General features: G+C 36.6%; 1 protein-coding gene across 1 annotated transcript in view; it reads right to left on the bottom strand.

The window, feature by feature from the left end:
- The window catches only part of LOC309507893 (uncharacterized protein), a 313,871-nt gene that overhangs the window by 176,091 nt on the left and 118,159 nt on the right, over nt 1-19,621 (bottom strand). The window contains exons 37-49 of the mRNA XM_082182320.1: nt 18,978-19,151; nt 18,605-18,775; nt 18,256-18,429; nt 17,917-18,090; nt 17,475-17,648; nt 17,129-17,299; nt 16,874-17,041; nt 16,595-16,762; nt 14,888-15,061; nt 14,555-14,725; nt 6,199-6,372; nt 777-950; nt 455-625 (exon numbers count right to left, since the gene is read on the bottom strand). Coding sequence (XP_082038446.1) covers nt 455-625; nt 777-950; nt 6,199-6,372; nt 14,555-14,725; nt 14,888-15,061; nt 16,595-16,762; nt 16,874-17,041; nt 17,129-17,299; nt 17,475-17,648; nt 17,917-18,090; nt 18,256-18,429; nt 18,605-18,775; nt 18,978-19,151 — 2,238 coding nt within the window. The remainder of the gene's footprint in view (nt 1-454; nt 626-776; nt 951-6,198; nt 6,373-14,554; nt 14,726-14,887; nt 15,062-16,594; nt 16,763-16,873; nt 17,042-17,128; nt 17,300-17,474; nt 17,649-17,916; nt 18,091-18,255; nt 18,430-18,604; nt 18,776-18,977; nt 19,152-19,621) is intronic.

Here is a 19,621-nt window from a genome sequence, read left to right as displayed (position 1 = left end):
AAAACTTAGAATGAACACTAGAACTAAAATGAACACTGCTGTAAAATACAGTCAGTTTTGAACTGTAAATAGTTAAGAAAAAAGGCATGTTGTGTAACAGTATATTGGATTAGTATTCGCTCTTAAGTGACAGCAGCCTAATAAACCTAATATCATTTTTATCAAAGAACAAAAGACAAAGAGAAAAACCCTTCCCTGCTCTTGACTCAATAACTTTTGTAACTTTAGTTGTAAGCATTAGCACCTGAAAAACAAAGCCGTGTTTGTTTCACTTGTCTTTTCATACTATTGTATTGTGCCACCGTTTGCTATTTATTTGTTCCTATTTTATTACTACAAAACTAAATTTAAAAAACTATTCTTAGATAGTCACTTCTGAAGGCGAGTGGACTCAGATATAACTGATAAGCAAGTGTTGTGGTGTTGAGTGTAGCTGATGGTGAAATGTACTCACTTGAGTATCTCTAGTTCACACACAGGATTCTTCAGTCCCTCACAGATCTCTTTGACTCCTGAGTCCAGCAGACGGCTGTTGTTCAGGTTCAGCTCTTTCAGGATGGTTTTAGAGGAGAGAACAGTAGCTAGAACTGAACAGCTTTTCTCTGTCAGATCACAATTATTCAGCCTGAACACAGAATCACCATAATTTATTATTCAGTACATATTTAACACACACATCAGATCAACAGCTCTTCATATCTGCTCACACAAGTGACTGACAGTCTTTTATAATCAATTAACAGAGAAGTTATAATGTATAAATCATGTTGACTCACTTGATTTTCTCCACTTTGCTATGAGAGTCCATCAAAAGAGCAGAGAGTTTCTCCCAATCCAGATCTCCTAATTTATCTTCACTCAGATCCAGTTCTGTCATTATTAATGGACTTTTACCCAGAACTTTAGTGAGATACTCACACGCTTCCTGTGCAGCAGCACTTTTCAGAAACCTACAGGAAATAGCATTACAAATCAGATAATATTCCAATGTAATGCCTTTTGCAGCTTCATCCTGAATGAGTCACTAAACAGAGTAGAATGATTTACTACAAGCATTTGTATCAATGAATTAAACCAAAATGAAATTTACAGCATGTAATAACCATAAAATATACATAAACATACAGAACGCAAACAAACAATATGCCATTTTCATGTATAAGGGACTGTTCGTTTTTTATTTAAGGGGCCACCGGAGGAGTTTTGAGATCTGTTGTCAAAAAAGACATGACCCTCCCTTCGCCAGCAATACATTTTTCTATGACCCTCCAAAATGATTGTGAAAAAAGGCATGACCCTCCCTGATAATTTATTGATTAGCCTACTTCTGTACTAGTTTGCGCTTGGCAAAGATGTTCATATAGCCATTGGGTTTTTTTAAACCATAAACTCTTGCTTTCTCATCTTACTAGGGCTGTAACGATAGACCAAACCTACGATTCGGTTCGTATCACGATTTTTGATTTTAGATTTGAAAAAAATCATGTTTTCGGTGCTGATGCGGTGTGACTCGTTCAACATGTGGGTGGCGCTGCCAACAAAGCATCTAAAAGCTGTCACAAAGAACCAGCAAAAGTAATGATTATTAATATGTCAAATATAGCAAGGAGACATTTTAATTGTTTATTAATAAACACGTGTTTTCTGTGTCGACTGCAAAGATGAAGTTGTCGATGCGTCGCGATCTTCTCAGAACGCGCCAGAGAAATGCACATTTCTGTTTAAAAGTAGACATTTCACACTTTCTATATATTTCTCAGGTCTGTGAGGCAAGTAGCATACCTTACGCTGAGTTTCGGTTCATTTATGAGACGAGTCCAGTTCTCGCCCGCGCCTCCGTGTCATGATGATTATCTATTTTCTACTATATTTACTTCTTAGGCTATTTAAATCCAGATAAAACATTGATTAAAATTAAGATACAATTAATAAAAAAACGAAATTCACTTTAAAGAAAGGCTTTGTGCTTTCTGTTTGAGGTCTCTGTGAAATTTTTAAAGTCGCTTTCAGAGCAGTCATGTCCGTAATGGAGAACTGTCACGCCCGTAGGGATGGCTCGATACCACAATTTGGGTTTCGGTACGATACCAGAACCTAATACCTCGGTATCGATACTAAATCGATACCACAGGTGACAAATAACCGGCCTCAAAATTTAAGTGAATTGAAACTATTTTATTAAAAAACACTGCTTGAAACTCTGCAGTACCGAATATGCAAACAAAAAGTATCAAAATGTAAAAAAAAAAAAAAAAAAAAAAAAAAAAACAGTCAGGGAACATACAGTAGCCTAGGTTAAATTTTGATTTTGGAAAGAAAAGAAAAAACCTGAAATGATACAATTAAAATAGGTTAATATCTATAATAATAAATTAATATAGAATAATAATAGAATAATGAAATGACATGTTAACCATTAGCTGTCAACAGAGAATTATCAACATTTATAGCATTTATTCATCTTGGTTTGAGTACTGTTTGGGTTCATATTAGTTTAATGCATTGCATAAAGTAGGCTAATGTTAACATGCTAAACATGTATTAGTATATTTAAATAATAATTACTGATTGATCTAGATTAATACATGTTATAATACAGTTAGGTCAGGTTACCTAATGAATGTTGACAAATGTAGCTTAATTGTAAAGTGTTATTCTAACATTCATATTAGTAATATCCATATTACTACTATTACTCTTTCTCTCTCGGCTGATTCCTAGGGGTCGCCACACTAGCAATTTTACTAGCACTAATACTAAAATGAATATTACTAATCTCTTTATTCATTCAAATTCAATTAATATATGATTGTTTGAATGTGCAAAAATTATGAGACCTAAACTTCATTGGTTCTAGCGTGTCATGCAAGCACATTTGAGCTTTCGTGTTTACCGTATCATATTTAATTGATAAGCTCTTATGTATGTGCGCTGATCAGTGTTGTGAATAGAAGTCTAAATTAAATCAGTTGAATGATGCTCACCTGTCGATCTCTGAACTCTTTGAACAAGTCAGGATGAGCAAGTGACAAGTGCTTAGCCAGACTGTGTTGCCTCCCGTGGCTAATTTAAAGCAGCGTTTGTAGAGTGGTGCATTGAGTTCTGTTGCTTCACCTTTCTCATTACTTTTGTAAGCAAAGTAATGCTATATTTCACTCCTACTGCTCTCTTTATTTATTAATTTCGGGCGTGTAGAATCATAGACAGTATGTGTAGAATGAGCTTCATCTGTTTGATCCATCGTGTTCCTCCGTTGTCACGTTTGCCGGTTTTGCGTGACCCGCGTCAGTTTGGGTAGCGCACTGCCGCCTAGCGGTGAACTTCGAAACAGCAGCGCATCAAATACCGAATTGAGCAAAATTATGATATTGTACCGTTTGAAATATAATATATACCGGTATTTTTGCAGTACCGGTATACCGCGCATCCCTACACGCCCGTAACATTGTTTGTTTTTTTCACATAAATGCGACCACGAAAAATAAAAATAAAATAATATTTTATGTTCTGTGGAGGCCGATCTTTATTCATCCGGTGGGTATATATCTTTTGGTTTGCACAGTGTAATTTATAGAATTACTAAAAAATATTTTGCCACCTAAAAGTTAAAGATTTTTTGTGTCACGTCACATGTGTATTTCCCTCATATTAAATATAAAACGCATGTGTAGACTGATATTTTTCTAATGTCTTGACTCCTTTCAGACGTTTCAAAATATTGGTAGGCTAAACCTGTTAACCCTCACCAGTGCGTCGGCGCACTGAAGCGTTTTTTTATTTATTTAGTTCAAAGTTACTATCAGATTAAATGTTATACTTTGACAAACTATACATCATTAAAAAGATATAAGACTCAAGTTTCAGTATTTGACCACTATTGTATTCTGAGAAACTTATAGTGACAGTTATGTCTTAATTTGTGTCAGGAGTTATGAAATGAAAAAATGCATCGATGCCTTTAATATGAATTATGACCGTCAGCTGGTCCATTCATAAAAAAAAACTCCGTGCTGTTGTCATGACAGTGCTATACAAAACAACGTCCCTCAGGACTTTTAGCTCAAAAATGTGCAGACTTGGAGAAATATTGATATATTCTCATAGATTCACATCATATTTCTATAGACAGGAATAATATTTATTGAATTTATACCCAAATGCGTCGATGTAATCATTATGAGCGCTTCTTACTGAGATGTGCTGTGTTTTCAATTCATACCAATAGCCTGAGGGCGCTATATGTACAAAAATACTCCATATATGGAACATGAAGAAGAGCCATAATCATGTGACCTTCAAGGACGTCACTGATAGCAGCTACACACAAAGCTAACACAGAGATCGCTGTAATATGCAGATACAGACGTTTTGAAGACAATAAAAATTATTGCAATGATATTTGATTTGCCTGTGTTCTTCAAGCAATGCCAGGTATTTTTATAATAATAGATTATATTTATAATGTATTGCTAATCGATATAGACTTTATCATTGTACATAATTCTATAAATATATTTTCTGTCTGATTTTTTTTTATCTGAAGCCAAATTAGATCACAGAAGATTATTTAAAACACTCGAATTGCGTTATAAAGTACGTTTGTAGCACAAACATGGTTTTAATCTCATAAATGGTCGTGTATTGATGGTGTGCTAAGCTAACATGCTAGCTAGGCCCAAAATAAAGTAATTTGACATGTTCTTGAAAAACATTTAACTAAATACAGAGTTTTAGACTTATAATTTTCAGATTTTAAATATAACATGGTCACACATATGGCTTTAGCTGCAGTGCATTTCTAGATTGCTCCAGGGCCCACTTCAATTTTATTTTCATGAATATGTTTAATAAAAATAAATGTCTAATAACTTTACAAAACTTTGAAGCTATTTAAAAAATGTTTTTTTCATTATGACAATAATTAATTCTACATTTACAATAAACTACCAGGTGTCAGCTTTCAAATGAGATCATACTTGTGCTTTTAGTGCAAAGGGTTCATGAACTGAATCTGTTTCAGTTTGGGTATGTCATTTCTGGGGATTTTTCAAAAGTGGCGTTGCAGCTTAACAGGTTAAATGCATTTTCTGAGAATTTATATTTCACGTATTGACTGCAAATGTCACGTCCATAACACTGGAATCGCCCAAGTTTAACGAATTTATCCTCAACTATTTTTTGTGGTGTAGGTCTATGTATTTATGTTAACTTAAATAAATCTAATAGTAATTTAAAGATGTGGTAGCCCTACATCTTACACATCGTGGAAACAAAATAAGAATGGAAACTAAAATATGGTAGTATGCGCCTAGCCTACATGTTAATGCAGTGGTAGAGTTACACTCAGGACACTGTGCACTTATTCGCAATCACAAAAGTTCATTATTTGCTCGTGCTTTAAAGCTTTGCCGGTAAAGATTTCATTGGCATTCTGTTCTGACATGATGCACTTTTTCTAAGCGCTAACTGAAGTGCGCGCGCACTGTCAAACAGCGCCAAACTGGATTTTTGTTGGGTCAGACCCATCTGATATCGAAGGGGGGCTGATAACGCGAGATCAACATCGATCTAAATGGAAAAAAATAGCACCAAACAAGCCACTTTGAAATGTTGCTGATTTCATGAATATAAAAGTTGGGTGACCCTCCCCCTAGACTAAAAAAAAATTGGATGACCCTCCCCTCAACACAGAATAAAAAGACATGACCCTCCCCTATTTTCCTCCGGTGGCCCCTTCCATAAATACAGAACGGTCCCTAAGCAAACACCAGTGAGAGAAAATACAGAAATGTATTTTCATTGTTTTAATTTATTACTTCTTCACACATAAAACGGTATATCTATAATTACAGTAGCTGATCAAAATTAAAACATGCCCAAATCTAATACTAACAGAAAATGATAATGTGATATGATAATTTGTCCAAACACACATGACACTGCCTGACAAATACACTTAACCAATACACTTAACAAATACACTTAAATACACTTGATCAGAAATTATATGCTGAACACAAATATAACAAAACTACTTATTAATGAAAATAATAGCGGGAATTCTATTTTCCCAGTGATTAGCCAATAATATCTCGGCCACTGATATATTTTGCACCTCTAGTCCAGTATAGTATTAATGTGTAGTGTTGTGTAATATCTAGTTAAAATCATAGTTAATAATTGTCTCCAGTTTATCACCTGATGGTCTTTATTTTACTGCATCCACCCTGTAGTAAATCATATAGCTCCTTCACTCCTGATTGTCCAGGATCATTTCCTCTGAGATCCAGCTCTATCAGGTGTGAAGGGTTTGATCTCAGAGCTGAAGCCAGAGCTTTATAACCTCCTTCTGTGATACGGCAGTTTGAAAGTCTAGAGAAAATAAAACTATAAATTAATTTCACATTATGGTTTGTTACTTCATTATTGCACAATACTCTGAATACAAAATATGACATCACATTAGAGCTGAATACTTTATCTGATGCATAGATAAGCCACTTCTTCATTAATGTGTGGACTGAATAATGAAGACTCAAAATTTGATCATAAATGTAGGAAAAATGTAATTGTAAAGTAATGATTTTTTATTTATTTTTTGGGTTTTATTAGTTGGGTATCTAGAGAAACCGATAATATTAATTTTCTGCATGTAAATGAACAAATTATTCTACAGATGGATGAAATTTACACTCAATCTATTCATGCGTCTCAAGCTATCAGATTGTTATCTTAAGAGCTTATGTTCCATTCACAAAATGTGCCCTGGAAATTAATTCTTGTGCCTCATGGAAATTCAGTGGAGTTCACATTCCTAAAAGCAACAGAAATGTGCTGCAATTTATTTATCATCAGCTACCTTTAAAACCAAAACCTTAATAGCAATCTACTGCTGCGATCTACTGTGGAAGGACGGTGCGCCTTAGATAAACAATTATTGCATGTCCCTGTTAGTGTGTATTAATCTTGTCTCTCTTTGTTATTTCACAGATGACCGTTTTTTTATTATTTTTTTTTATTCTCAGCATCCTCTATTTTTCCTGCAAATTGTTTTAGTTGTCCCCTGACCGTCTCCGGTGGAGATCGTTTTTCCGTTTGCTGCCTATTATAATACATTTCTGTTAAAATTTTAACTCGTGTGTCGCCTGCTTGACTTTCCACCCTGGAAATAAAATTAGTCACATCCCCTGGATGCCATCGGGACATAACAGTATGGTAATAGAGATTGGCATGGTAATGGATATGGCAATATTAATGTATTTGGTCTTGGCGGAATAGATCTGCTACGCTGCTGCTGCAGAGCAAGTATCGAGACTTGCAACAGCGAATACCTTCACAGACATTGCTATGAGCATGTAAGACATGCTGCTGCTGCACATGAACAAAACAAAAAGACTTTCAAATCACATGAGCCAATATTTTATTCACAATAGTCCTCCCGGCAAAAGAGAGATCTTCCTCCCTTCCAGCGAGACCTTCCAGTGTGTTATCAGCGTTCAGTTCAAAAGCCAGCATCTCTGATGGTATGGCGGTGCATAAGTGCATACGGTATGGACAGCTTGCATGTTTTGGAAGGCACTATGAATGCTGAAAGGTATATAAAGGTTTTAGAGCAACATATGCTCCCCTCCAGATGACGTCTGTTTCAGGGAAGGCCTTTTGTATTTCAGCAGGACAAATCAAAACCACATTCTGCAGCTATTACAACAGCTTGGCTTCATCGTAGAAGAGTCCGGGTGCTGAATTGGACTGATCTTTCACCTATAGAGAACATTTGGCGCATCATTAAACGAAAAATACGTCAAAGATGAACACGAACTCTTCAGCAGCTGGAAACCTATATAAGGCAAGAATGGGACTAAATTCCAACACCAAAACTCCAGACACTGGAGCCAGACAAACCTCGATGCCCAGACATCTTCAAACTGTTTTGAAAATAAGAGGAGATGCTACACCATGGTAAACATGCAAGACCTGTAGCAGGCATCAAACTTGAAATAAACTCCTTTTGTGCATAAAATTGTAAAATTTCTCTGTTTAAACATTTGTTATGTTATCTATGTTCTATTGTGAATAAAATACTGGCTCATGTGATTTGAAAGTCTTTAGTTTTCATTTTATTCAAATTTAAAAAACGTCTCAACTTTACCAGAATTCGGCTTGTAAATACTCGCCAGACTATAAACATGATGCTAGTTTAACTGTATTGATTGTTCTTTTAGCATGACTCAAACACAACGAGCATTTGAATCAGCCACACACATTTAGCATTGCTAATGAAGACATACTCTTGGAAATAAATGAATAAGTAATGGCGTAAAACCGTTAAATATGGTGAATGCCATTTAAAGTGTGATGCTTATATCACTTTAACTGTTTTCATATCCAAGTCAACAGTATATGAAATAGTGATGGATTTCAAAACACTGCTTCATGAAGCTTCAAAACCTTTACGAAACTTTTGTTCTGAATCAATGGTTCGGAGTGCGTATCAAACTTCCAGAGTGACGTAATTTCAGTAAACGAGGCTTCATAACGTCATAACGGTTCACTTCAAAATTTCAATGGTTCATCGCTGGGGGGGATAATCTCGAGTCACTGAGAACCAATGAACAAGTGTCTGTGGGTTTGTGAGTTTTATACATTTGTAGACATTTTAATTAGACATTAGTATAATTTAAAGGTGGGGTAGGTAGGATTTTTATAAAAAAACTGTTTTTCAAATTTGTTTAAACTGTCTTTATATACCAATACATAATTAAAATGTAAGTGCTCTGAAAAAGAGAGTATAAAAATCGAGTGACCTTTTAATCTGCAATAAACACAGCTCATTATTTCCATTCGGGACGAAACAATTGATTGGTTTGGGCGACTGTCACTCACTCTCGCAACCATGGCTACCACCACTGTTGCTACAAGATCTGCCCATATGCACGCGCACCCGTTTGATTTGAGGAGTGCAAGAGAGGCGCGGAACCTACGAAGAGTAAAATTATGGCAGAGAAAGAGCATTCAAAATTCAAAGCACCTGCATATGCAGTCAGCGAAGGCAAACAAGGCAAAAACTACTTCCTCGGACCCTGGTTGCCCGCACTCTTGAACGACCTCCTCTGCTTCGCCCTCGACCCCGGACCTCTCCTCGAACCGACGATGCGGTACTTGTCACCGGAGTGTAACGTTAGACCTCATCAGTCAACAATGTTTTCATCATGGAAACTCTTGTACATGCAAAACACCGTATATGTTATGAATCTTACACGAAATTCACCTTCATCACAGTTTAACTGATGGTAATGGAAAAACGTGTATCAATGCAACCTGTTTTTAGCTTTGCCTTATAAATATAGCTCGTTACCTATAAATATAGCTCCGAATCAAACAAAATATATTTTAAACTTTACCAGTATCGATATGCTAGCTTGATAGTGAGTACTAAAAGCCATCTTATTTGTTTATATTTATAGTGATAAAGTTAGGTATTTTATTACATGTGATTCTGACATGATGTCACTGCATACACTGTGCTCCTTCCTCTCCACTTGTCTCAGGTAAATAAATAAGTAAGTAATTAAATGCGTCTTCCAGCTGAGCCTGAGCGTTTGGCGTCGCACGTTCATGTGTTTTGGGGGCGTGGCTTTGGAAGGAGCCCAGAAGGGAGGGGGTGGGAGTGAATGGAAATAATTTGCTGTGTTTACAACAGTCGTGAGAGGTCTACAGACACTCGATTTTTATACTCTCTTTTTCAGAGTACTTACATTTTAATTATGTGTTGGTATATAAAGACAGTTTAAACAAATTTGGAATGTTTTTTTTTTAGAAAAATCCTACCTACCCTGCCTTTAAATTAATAATGGTAGTTAATAGTCTCTTATGGGCCTGTTTTGCTGATACATTCATAGAACAAACAAAACAAACCCTGACAATTGATAAAAGAACGTATATACACTTGCTAATCTTATTAGATGATCTTATTAGGCCATGTTAGCCTGGGTTTTTGTTGCATTTACACTGTTCTGACCACTAGGTGTCACCGTGGAGACGGGTGTCAGATTATTTCGAAGCCTCGACACAATAGGGCACATTTCAGTGTTTCACGAGCCTCGATCTGCCCACCAATAATAAAAAAACTAAATTATATACAATAGACCGCTGCTGCATAAACACGTACAATAAACACTCCTGCTAATACAATATGCTTTAGTGATTCGCTCATGCACTGTTGACATGAGGTAGTTTAAAACATTTCTAACATGAAGATAGTTTAAAACTTGTAAAGATCGCTCCATTTAGGAATTCAGGGCTCTCACGTTTTGAAGACAAGCAAGAGTGACATACTCGTCTGAAACTTTCGGAAGATGTTGTAGCAGAATCACGTGAACAATTCCAGGCTATGCTTTTTTTTCATTGGGTGTTGCGTTAAATCATACCCAGATACAATAGTGCTATTTTCTGATTGGCTATTGTGTAGCCCCTTTCTTTTTTTGATTGGTTGATAAGTGGCAGGTTCGACTAAGAACTCCAGGGGAGACGCGCTTGATTCCTGTCGGTTCCATAGTGAGAGTGGCGCGGCCAGATAAATTTTGGGCGATGCAGGATATTAAATATATTATAAATAGTTTTTCCGCGTGAGAAATACAGTGCATGACAAAAGACCGAAATGAGTGACTGTCACGCTCAATGCGTGACACTTGAGAGCCCTGGGAATTATATAATCGAACAAAACAAAAAAAGAAGAGATGTGTAATAAAAAGACCATTTTGACAAGATGTTGATTTAAGATGCATTCTTAAAGCACACTCTAGACCAGGGGTGGGGAACGTCCGGCCCCCGGGCCGTAACCGGCCCGCAAAACAGTTTGATGCGGACCGCGAGTCAATTCCTCCCCCCCAAAAAAAAAAAAAAAACTTCAGAAACAAAAATCTCAGCAATTACTTTTCCTGTGATAGAAAACACAAAATAGGCAAAGTGGCAAGCAGCACGAGTCCACAAGCCGTGAGAGCAGGGCGTGGCCAGTAGCGCGAGTGTTAATGAGTCACCTGAGTTCGAGTTCAAGCACCGGTTTCAAGTTTCTCACGGATGAACTTCGGGGGCGAGCGCGCCGCACCGGTTTCAAAAAAAATAACGCAGTCGGCACCGCCGCACAGTCTTCTGTCAGACCAGATGTTGTCAGGCTATATGTCAGTAAAACTCAGAAAAACGAACTTACTTACGTTACGTCGTGCCAGCCGTTTGTTCGCAGCGCGCACTCTTCAATCACGCAAAATAAACTACTAACATGTAACGTCGTGTTCTGTCGTCAATTAAGTATTGAAATAACCAAAAGGGAGATTAAAGCTGCGTCAAAACTCTATGTCGGGGCTTTTGTATTCCTTTGTAGGCTACATAAATGTTACACATTTTGGCGTAGCCCTACTCATTTTTCATTATTAATATTCTAACATTTTATCAATATTGCAAAGTCATCAAAACTGACTAAATATTTTGTGACCAAAAATGTGAAAAATAGGCCTACATCTAGCCTAAATGATCGTTCATGACATTCTTTTAACTATAAGCAACCCAATTTGTCTAGATCTGTATTATTTCCTTTGTATAATGAGCTTAAATATTGCTGCGCAGTCGTGTGATTTAGTCTGCTTGATTAACATTATTACAATGTATTCCTAACTCTGATATGTAGCCTAAATATAAGGTCCTCGAATGTGTTAGAATAATTCACCAGCATCAGTCTTTTCACAGTTTCTATCACTCCGCTTGTCTGTGTTTGCACAACTTGCATCATTAAGCCAGTAGGTGGTGACAAGTGACTGTCTTTATGAGTGAACAATTGAAATTTAATTGAACTGATTTAATAGTGCCAAAAACATTGATTAACTCAAGAAAGAAACAAGTTGCTGAAACCAATATTTAATGCTAAAAAGTTTACATCTATGCAAAATAATCCTTGAAAGATTTCTCATTTAAGGCCATTCCTGTTTGGAATATGTGATTGTGTATTGTCAACAATAAGCAGAAACATTTTGCATTCCCATTTTCTAGTGTGGAACATTCATTTCAACATGTATCCTCATTCTCATGTTTAAGAATCTGTTATCTGCTTGACAAATAATTTATGCTACTGCCCACTGACATGCTTTTAAAGCTATTGTTATCAAAAAATGTTGGCATTCAAACACCTTAAAATGCACATATGTAGGTCTGAGAAATCAAAATTTTCTCGGGGGAGGATGCCCCCGAAACCCCCTAACTACCTCACATTTGAATGTGTGTGTCTGTGTGGTAATATGGGCTGGTGTGGCTACAGTGCCAGGACTGAATTTTTTAACCAGTCTGCCCCCTACATATATGCCTACAATATACATTATTCTCTGTATCGAATCATGTTATCTTGTTACCCAGCCCCTGATGTTTCAGGCTCAGCCCCTGGTGTTTTTAAAACCTAGAAACGCCCCTGCTCATTACAATGGCCCTTAAAGGTGCCCTAGAATGTGAAATTGAATTTATCTTGGCATAGTTAAATAACAAGAGTTCAGTACATGGACATGACATACAGTGAGTCTCAAACACCATAGTTTTCTCTTTCTTATTTAAATCTCGTTTTTGAAAAACACCCCTGAAAAACAGGCGAATCTCCACATAACACCAACTGTGACGCAACAGTCGGGATCATTAATATGTACGCCTCTAAAAATTTGCATATGCCAGCCCATGCTCAGTGCCAGGCGGAACTGCGCAGCCGAATCATCAGAAGTTCTGCAGGTGAAGAAACAAGCAGGAGGAGGATCATAGGGAAAATGGCAGATCTATCTATAATCGGATACCGCTACAGTTTAATTCGAAGTTGTTAGTTGCTCTGCCCATTTCACCACGGACTGTTTTTCTAACCTGGAACAATATCAAGCAGCCAGGCTTCTCTCGGCGTCTCAAACGGACGAAGGGGGCAATTTCAACTAACGTTATATTCCCGCAAGCGGTAAGTAGTGATTTTATTAACGATAATTTACACTGTGTTATCTAGATCCAGCGCGATATTGTTTTTTTCCTCGAGAGACATCGTGGCTTGCAAACGAGCGAACGAAGCATGGCAGTTGCTCAGTGTTTGGATGTACAAATGAACACAAAAGTATTTTTTAGCTCCTTCATCCGTGCCTCTGAAGAACCAGTGGGTTATGTGAATTTCTGATGTGTAATTGTTCAAGTTCAGACAGATAATCTTTCTCTCAAAGTCGTTCAACACTGTTTATGCATCAGTAAATCGCGTTGCAGTGATAAGATCTTCATTCACGCGATCAACAGGCTGTCATCTGCTCAATGCTCATCTGCAACCTTTTATGTGATGGGAATAGATCTAAATACTTTAAAAACTTCTCATGATTCGTTAATCCCGATAGCTGTAATAGTAAAAACGTATAAAAGCTGTAATAGTAAAAGTTTTCCAGATAGCTCTACATAATGCCAGATATTTCATATGCAAGCATGTCAGCCAATCACAGCAGTGGGCAACAACACTGAAGTCTCACAGCAGACACGCCCCTTCAAACAGAGTGTTCAAATCAATAGATGAAATCAGGCTAGGAAATATGCCTTTTATTTCTAAATTATAACCAATTTTGATCTAAAAAACATACTAACATTATAAGGGCACCCCAGGAAACATTATAAAATAATAAAATAATCCATTCTAGGGCACCTTTAAAGAATGTTACAAAATTGTAAATGGCCCTTGATAGGAAAAAGGTTCCCCACCCCTGCTCTAGACAGTAACAGCAAACAATGCCAAGTATTTGAATGTTTGAGCAGCAAGCTCATTGGCCGCTGATTCAACAGCAACCAATCAGTTGTGCTAAGTAGATAACGACATGATTGCTACCAATCAGTTAAAGACTTATCAGCCTGCACCATTCAGAGTTTCATGCCAGAACTATGTAATGTTGGATATCTAAAGATTATCCTGTGTGGCTTAACCCTTAGGGGTCCAACTGGTTTTTGGGGTCCTTGAGATGTTTTGAAATGCCCTGACATTTGTGATTTTTTCAGTTGCTTATTAACATATTAATGGCAAAGGTGTCATTACACTATTCAGCACAAAGGGGCTACCATAATATGTGAGCAGCATGTATGTACATGTTTGCATTTTTGAGAGAATAATGTTTATGGATAAAACAATTGAAAAGACAAAAAAAAATTCGTTTCTGAAATAAGGCCACAAAATACATACTAAATATGTGTCCACGCGACTTTTGACTAATGGATGTTGTCGCCTAGAGTTTTTCTGAAAATCATCTTGCCTACTCGTTCACACACATATATATATATTGCTTTTAATTAATTTAGAATATAGTTAGCAATATAATCCAAATATAAATGTAAGTCAAAAGCACATTTAGAGTACACAGTCATACATGGAAACAAATCCTGTTTAAAATGGGCCATTCTACAGAATTTGTTGAAAGTTAGAGTTGGAAATGTTTTTTTTTAAATGTGCCTTTTTCCACAAATTTTGATATTCACAGATATCGTTTTATCACCCAGGCATAAGTTGAAATGTACTCACTTGAGTATCTTCAGCTCACACACAGGATTCTTCAGTCCCTTACATATCTCTTTGACTCCAGAGTCCAGCAGACGGCTGTTGTTCATGTTCAGCTCTTTCAGGATGGTTTTAGAGGAGAGAACAGTAGCTAGAACTGAACAGCTTTTCTTTGTCAGCTCACAATTATTCAGCCTAAACACAAAAACACCATAATTTATAATTCTGCACATATACAAAGCACATTAGATCAAAAGCTCTTCATATCTGCTCACACGTGACTGACAGTAATTTAAAATTAAAGAACAAAACAAAAAAAACTGAGAAGTTATAATATATATAATCATGTATACTTACTTGATTTTCTCCACTTTGCTATGAGAGTCCATCAAAAGAGCAGAGAATTTCTCCCAATCCAGATCTCCTAATTTATCTTCACTCAGATCCAGTTCTGTCAGCAATAATGGACTTTTACCCAGAACTTTAGTGAGATAGTCACACGCTTCCTGTGCAGCAACACTTTTCAGAAACCTACAGGAAGTAAAAGAGAATTTAGATTTGATAATTTTGTTAGATTTTTATGGTATTCGCAACTCAATCTTTCAATAACTGCCTCCAGTTTCACTGATAAAATATCTAATATACAAATCAGCAAGAAAATCTGAAAACAATTATTTGCAAAAATTATTAAATGTGCTTTAAGCGATGCTGGGAGTCGTAACTTCTTGTTGACATTCGAATTGTTGTCAAACAAAACGGAGGCTAGCTAGACCCTCCCTCCTCCTCATCCCGTCTCCTCCCTCCTCCCCTCCCTTCCGGCATAAAGGAAAGTCTAGTCACTACAAACAAAGTTAAGTTTTACTGAGTTTACATTGTTTACAAGTTTACATTGAATACTTCATTCAATATGTAATGTCGCCAAGTTAGATAAAGGGTTTTATATATTGCAGAACAGAATGCAGAAAAAGAGAAACATTATTTTAAAATCGTTTCGCCACCTGAAGCTATAACTATAGCTCCCATACAAGGACGCAATAATAGCAAGATAACGTAGCTTCGCGTTTCCCAGTCAGCATAAACAACGGCGGCGTCGTAAACAAATTTAGTCAAAGTTGTCAATAGCCTATAAATGAACATTCAAATTCATAACAAAGAGTGGATGAAAACAATCATTCACACAAATTGTCGCCCTACTGTGAATTTGCTTGATCATTTACAATAGAGATTGATCGCTAGCTGCTAGAAACATAACGTTATATGTTGTATTCACCAAAGTTAACGCTGACTGCATAGTTCTAGCTAATTACATCCTTGTGTTGGTTTGGCGAACATGAACGTCAGTTTAGAAAGAAATATGGATTTACCTGTTCTGCAAAAACAGAGCAACTGAATGTGGATCGGAAGCCCTTCTGCCGGCGGAGAACTCGCCACCTTTCGAAGTTTTTTCCGATGTAAATTCGGTATTTCGCGCGTTCCTTATCCTCGTCCCTTATCCCTGTCCCTCTTCTTTGCAATTTGTTCATCGGAACGTCGTCTCTTTGGTCGTGTGTCGGCCATAATTCAAACTTCCCTCTTCATGCTTCTCTCTCTCCTCCACACCCACTTCATGTGCACGCACACTAACCCCCCAAACCCCACCCTCAAATACTTCTTGCCAGTGATTGGCTGGAGCACTGTTTTGTTGTGTTTCATGGTGCGGGTGAGCCCAGTTTGTTTTTGTTGCCGTTTGTGGAGCCTGTGGTGTCTACAGAGACCGCGTTTTTTTACAGTGTGTTCAGGGGACAGGCAGCTAGCGGATAGTGAGGAGATGTTTGCTGTATGTGACAAAAAATGTTTTGGCCTAAAAAACGCGTGGCATCGCTTACAGCACCTTTAATATAATAATTTGTTTTTATTTTTATGTCACAAAACCCATGAAATTCAGTTGTGTAAGTGGTGGATTGCTTTGAATGGCAATTCTTTAAATTAATCTTTGTCTTTATAATGCACATTTATCCTCTCTACTTTCATATAGATGATTTCATATCTATGTCTTATTTTTAAATGTTTGAAGACAATTATGACCTGGTGCACTTTAATTTAAAAGAGTCATCCTGTAGTAAATCACTGAGCTCCTTCACTCCTGATTGGCCAGGATCATTTCCTCTGAGATCCAGCTCTATCAGGTGTGAAGATCTCACAGCTGAAGCCAGAGCTTTATAACCTTCTTCTGTGATACTGCAGTCTGAAAGTCTAGAACAGAATAATCAGTTACTCCACAAATGTCCTGAACAATATTAATCCATACAAAAACAGATCAAACAACAGGCCCAAAGACTTTTAATATATTAGTCATCAACTAACCTGAGTCTCTCCAGTTTACAATTCTCTTTCAGTCCTTCAGAGAGCAGCTTCACTCCTGAATCCTGCAGATTATTATTGCTCAGGTCAAGATCCTTCAGTTTGCTGTCTGAAGAAAGAACTGAAGCCAGAGCTGAACAGCTTTCCACTGTTAGATCACACTTACTGAGCCTACACATAATGCAAAATGTTATCAAATGCATCATATTCCTGTGATTTCTGTGGTGTTGAGTGTAGCTGATGATGAAATGTACTCACTTGAGTATCTCTAGTTCACACACAGGATTCTTCAGTCCCTCACAGATCTCTTTGACTCCAGAGTCCAGCAGACGGCTGTTGTTCAGGTTCAGCTCTTTCAGGACGGTTTTAGAGGAGAGAACAGTAGCTAGAACTGAACAGCTTTTCTTTCTCAGCTTATTTAAACTCAGCCTAAACACAAAAACAGCATTATTTACTATTCAGTACATATTTAACACACATCAGATCAACAGCTCTTCATATCTGCTCACACATGTGACTGACAGTCTTTTATAATACAGAACAAACAGAAGTTTTAATGTATAAATCACATTGACTTATAATATATATAATCATGTATACTTACTTGATTTTCTCCACTTTACAATGAGAGTCCATCAAAAGAGCAGAGAGTTTCTCTCCATCCAGATCTCCTAATTTATCTTCACTCAGATCCAGTTCTGTCATTATTAATGGACTTTTACCCAGAACTTTAGTGAGATACTCACATGCTTCCTGTGCAGCAGCACTTTTCAAAAACCTACAGGAAGTAGAAGAGAATGTTAGATTAGTTAATTTTACAATTGTGAACATGCTGTTGATCCACACACATACTTACATAGTGATACTGTTTAAAGAAAAAAAGTTTTGTGCAGTACATGTATTACCAATTGATCTGAAATGCTGTTAATACAATGAATTTATGCGTTGATCTAGCATATTATATATGATATTTTATTGATTATTGATGTCACATTGCAGCATTGTTGGAAAGCCGTTCATTTTACTAAGTACAGTTTTTAAATCACCTGATGGTCTTTAATGTACAGCGTTCATCCTGTAGTAAATCAAAAAGCTCCTTCACTCCTGAATGTCCAGGATAATTTCCTCTGAGATCCAGCTCTATCAGGTGTGAGGGGTTTGATCTCAGAGCTGAAGCCAGAGCTTTATAACCTTCTTCTGTGATAATGCAGTCTGAAAGTCTATTTAAAAAAAAAAAAGTTTGTTTATTCTTTGTTAGAACACAGATTATCATGTACTGAAATTGAAACTTCAGCCTATATAGTCTTTTTTTAAGTTCATCTAATCAAATAGGATATTGACATATGTAAATTAATATACAAAAATGTAGATTTAAATATACACACTTCAGTTTTTCCATTTTGCATTGTGTATTTTCCAACAGAGGACAGATCTTCTTCATTCCAGAGTTTCCTACTTTATTGTCACTCAGATCCAGCTCTATCAGGTTTGAAGGGTTTGAATTAAACGCTGAAGTCAGAGCAGCACAACCTTCTGCTGTAATACTGTTATTATTCAGCCTGAAGAGAAACAAAACAAAGACAGGAAACATTCTTCAGTTTCTCTCAATAACTTTTTTAATGAACAACAATGATCATTTTAATCATTAATAAGGTACTGAAAATATGACACAAAAAAAAAGTTATATGTGAAATATTTTACTTATAAAAGTATAAAACAATATGAAATACTCACATCAGTGTGTTGAGTTTACAGTGTTTATCCTTCAGTAGAGCAGCGATCTGATTCACTCCTGTGTCTCCTAGTTCACGTCCACTCAGAATCAGTTCTCTCTGGAGTAATGGGTTTTTACCCACAATTCCTCTCACATACTCACAGGCTTCGTCTGCAGCAGGACTCAAAAACCTGCAGAAGGGAAGATTGAGCAGGAATTAATCAAATTCTCACCATTTACAATGTAATGGAAAGTAAAGAAAATATTGCTAAAAACTAATTTTTTAGTTTTTGAAATCTATAACTTTGGTACAACAACGACACACTGTTTTATAAGTCATAATATTTTTATAAATAATTTTCCTGCATATCATTTATTTTCATCATTTCTCACCTCAGTATTTTCAGTGAACAGGACGGATCCTGTAGTAAATCACTGAGCTTCTTCACTCCTGATTGTCCAGGATCATTTCCTGTGAGATCCAGCTCTATCAGGTGTGAAGGGTTTGATCTCAGAGCTGAAGCCAGAGCTTTATAACCTTCTTCTGTGATACTGCAGTTTGAAAGTCTACAGAAAATACATAAACATGAATACAGTTATTACACAATATAAACACAAATGTATTATAAATAGGGGTGTGAATCTTCACTGGTCTCATGATTCAAATCGATTATGATTATTATGTCAACGATTCGATTCAATTCAATATCACGATGCACTGCATCCTCAATTTTCAATATTACTGCACATGGCTACATTTTTGGCAATGAATACAAGCAGTCAGATATATGAACTCCCTTTTTATTTTATCTGCTCCAAGAAAGTACACTTTCTGAATGTAGCAATCATCAAACAAAACTTAAGTCTGAACCAATGTTCCCTTTCATTTATTTGAATTTACTCTAATTAATTTACAATTAGTGCTGTCAAATTTAACGTATGCGATTATTTTTTGTCCAGTTTAACATGTTAAAATATTAAACGCAATTGGCGCAGCATCTGTTTTTTCTGTCATTCGTTACATTATGTGATCACGC

The sequence above is a fragment of the Leuciscus leuciscus genome, assembly GCF_965113295.1.
Source record: "Leuciscus leuciscus genome assembly, chromosome: 10".
Taxonomy (NCBI): Eukaryota; Metazoa; Chordata; class Actinopteri; order Cypriniformes; family Leuciscidae; genus Leuciscus; species Leuciscus leuciscus.
This window is presented reverse-complemented; position numbering and strand designations above follow the sequence as displayed.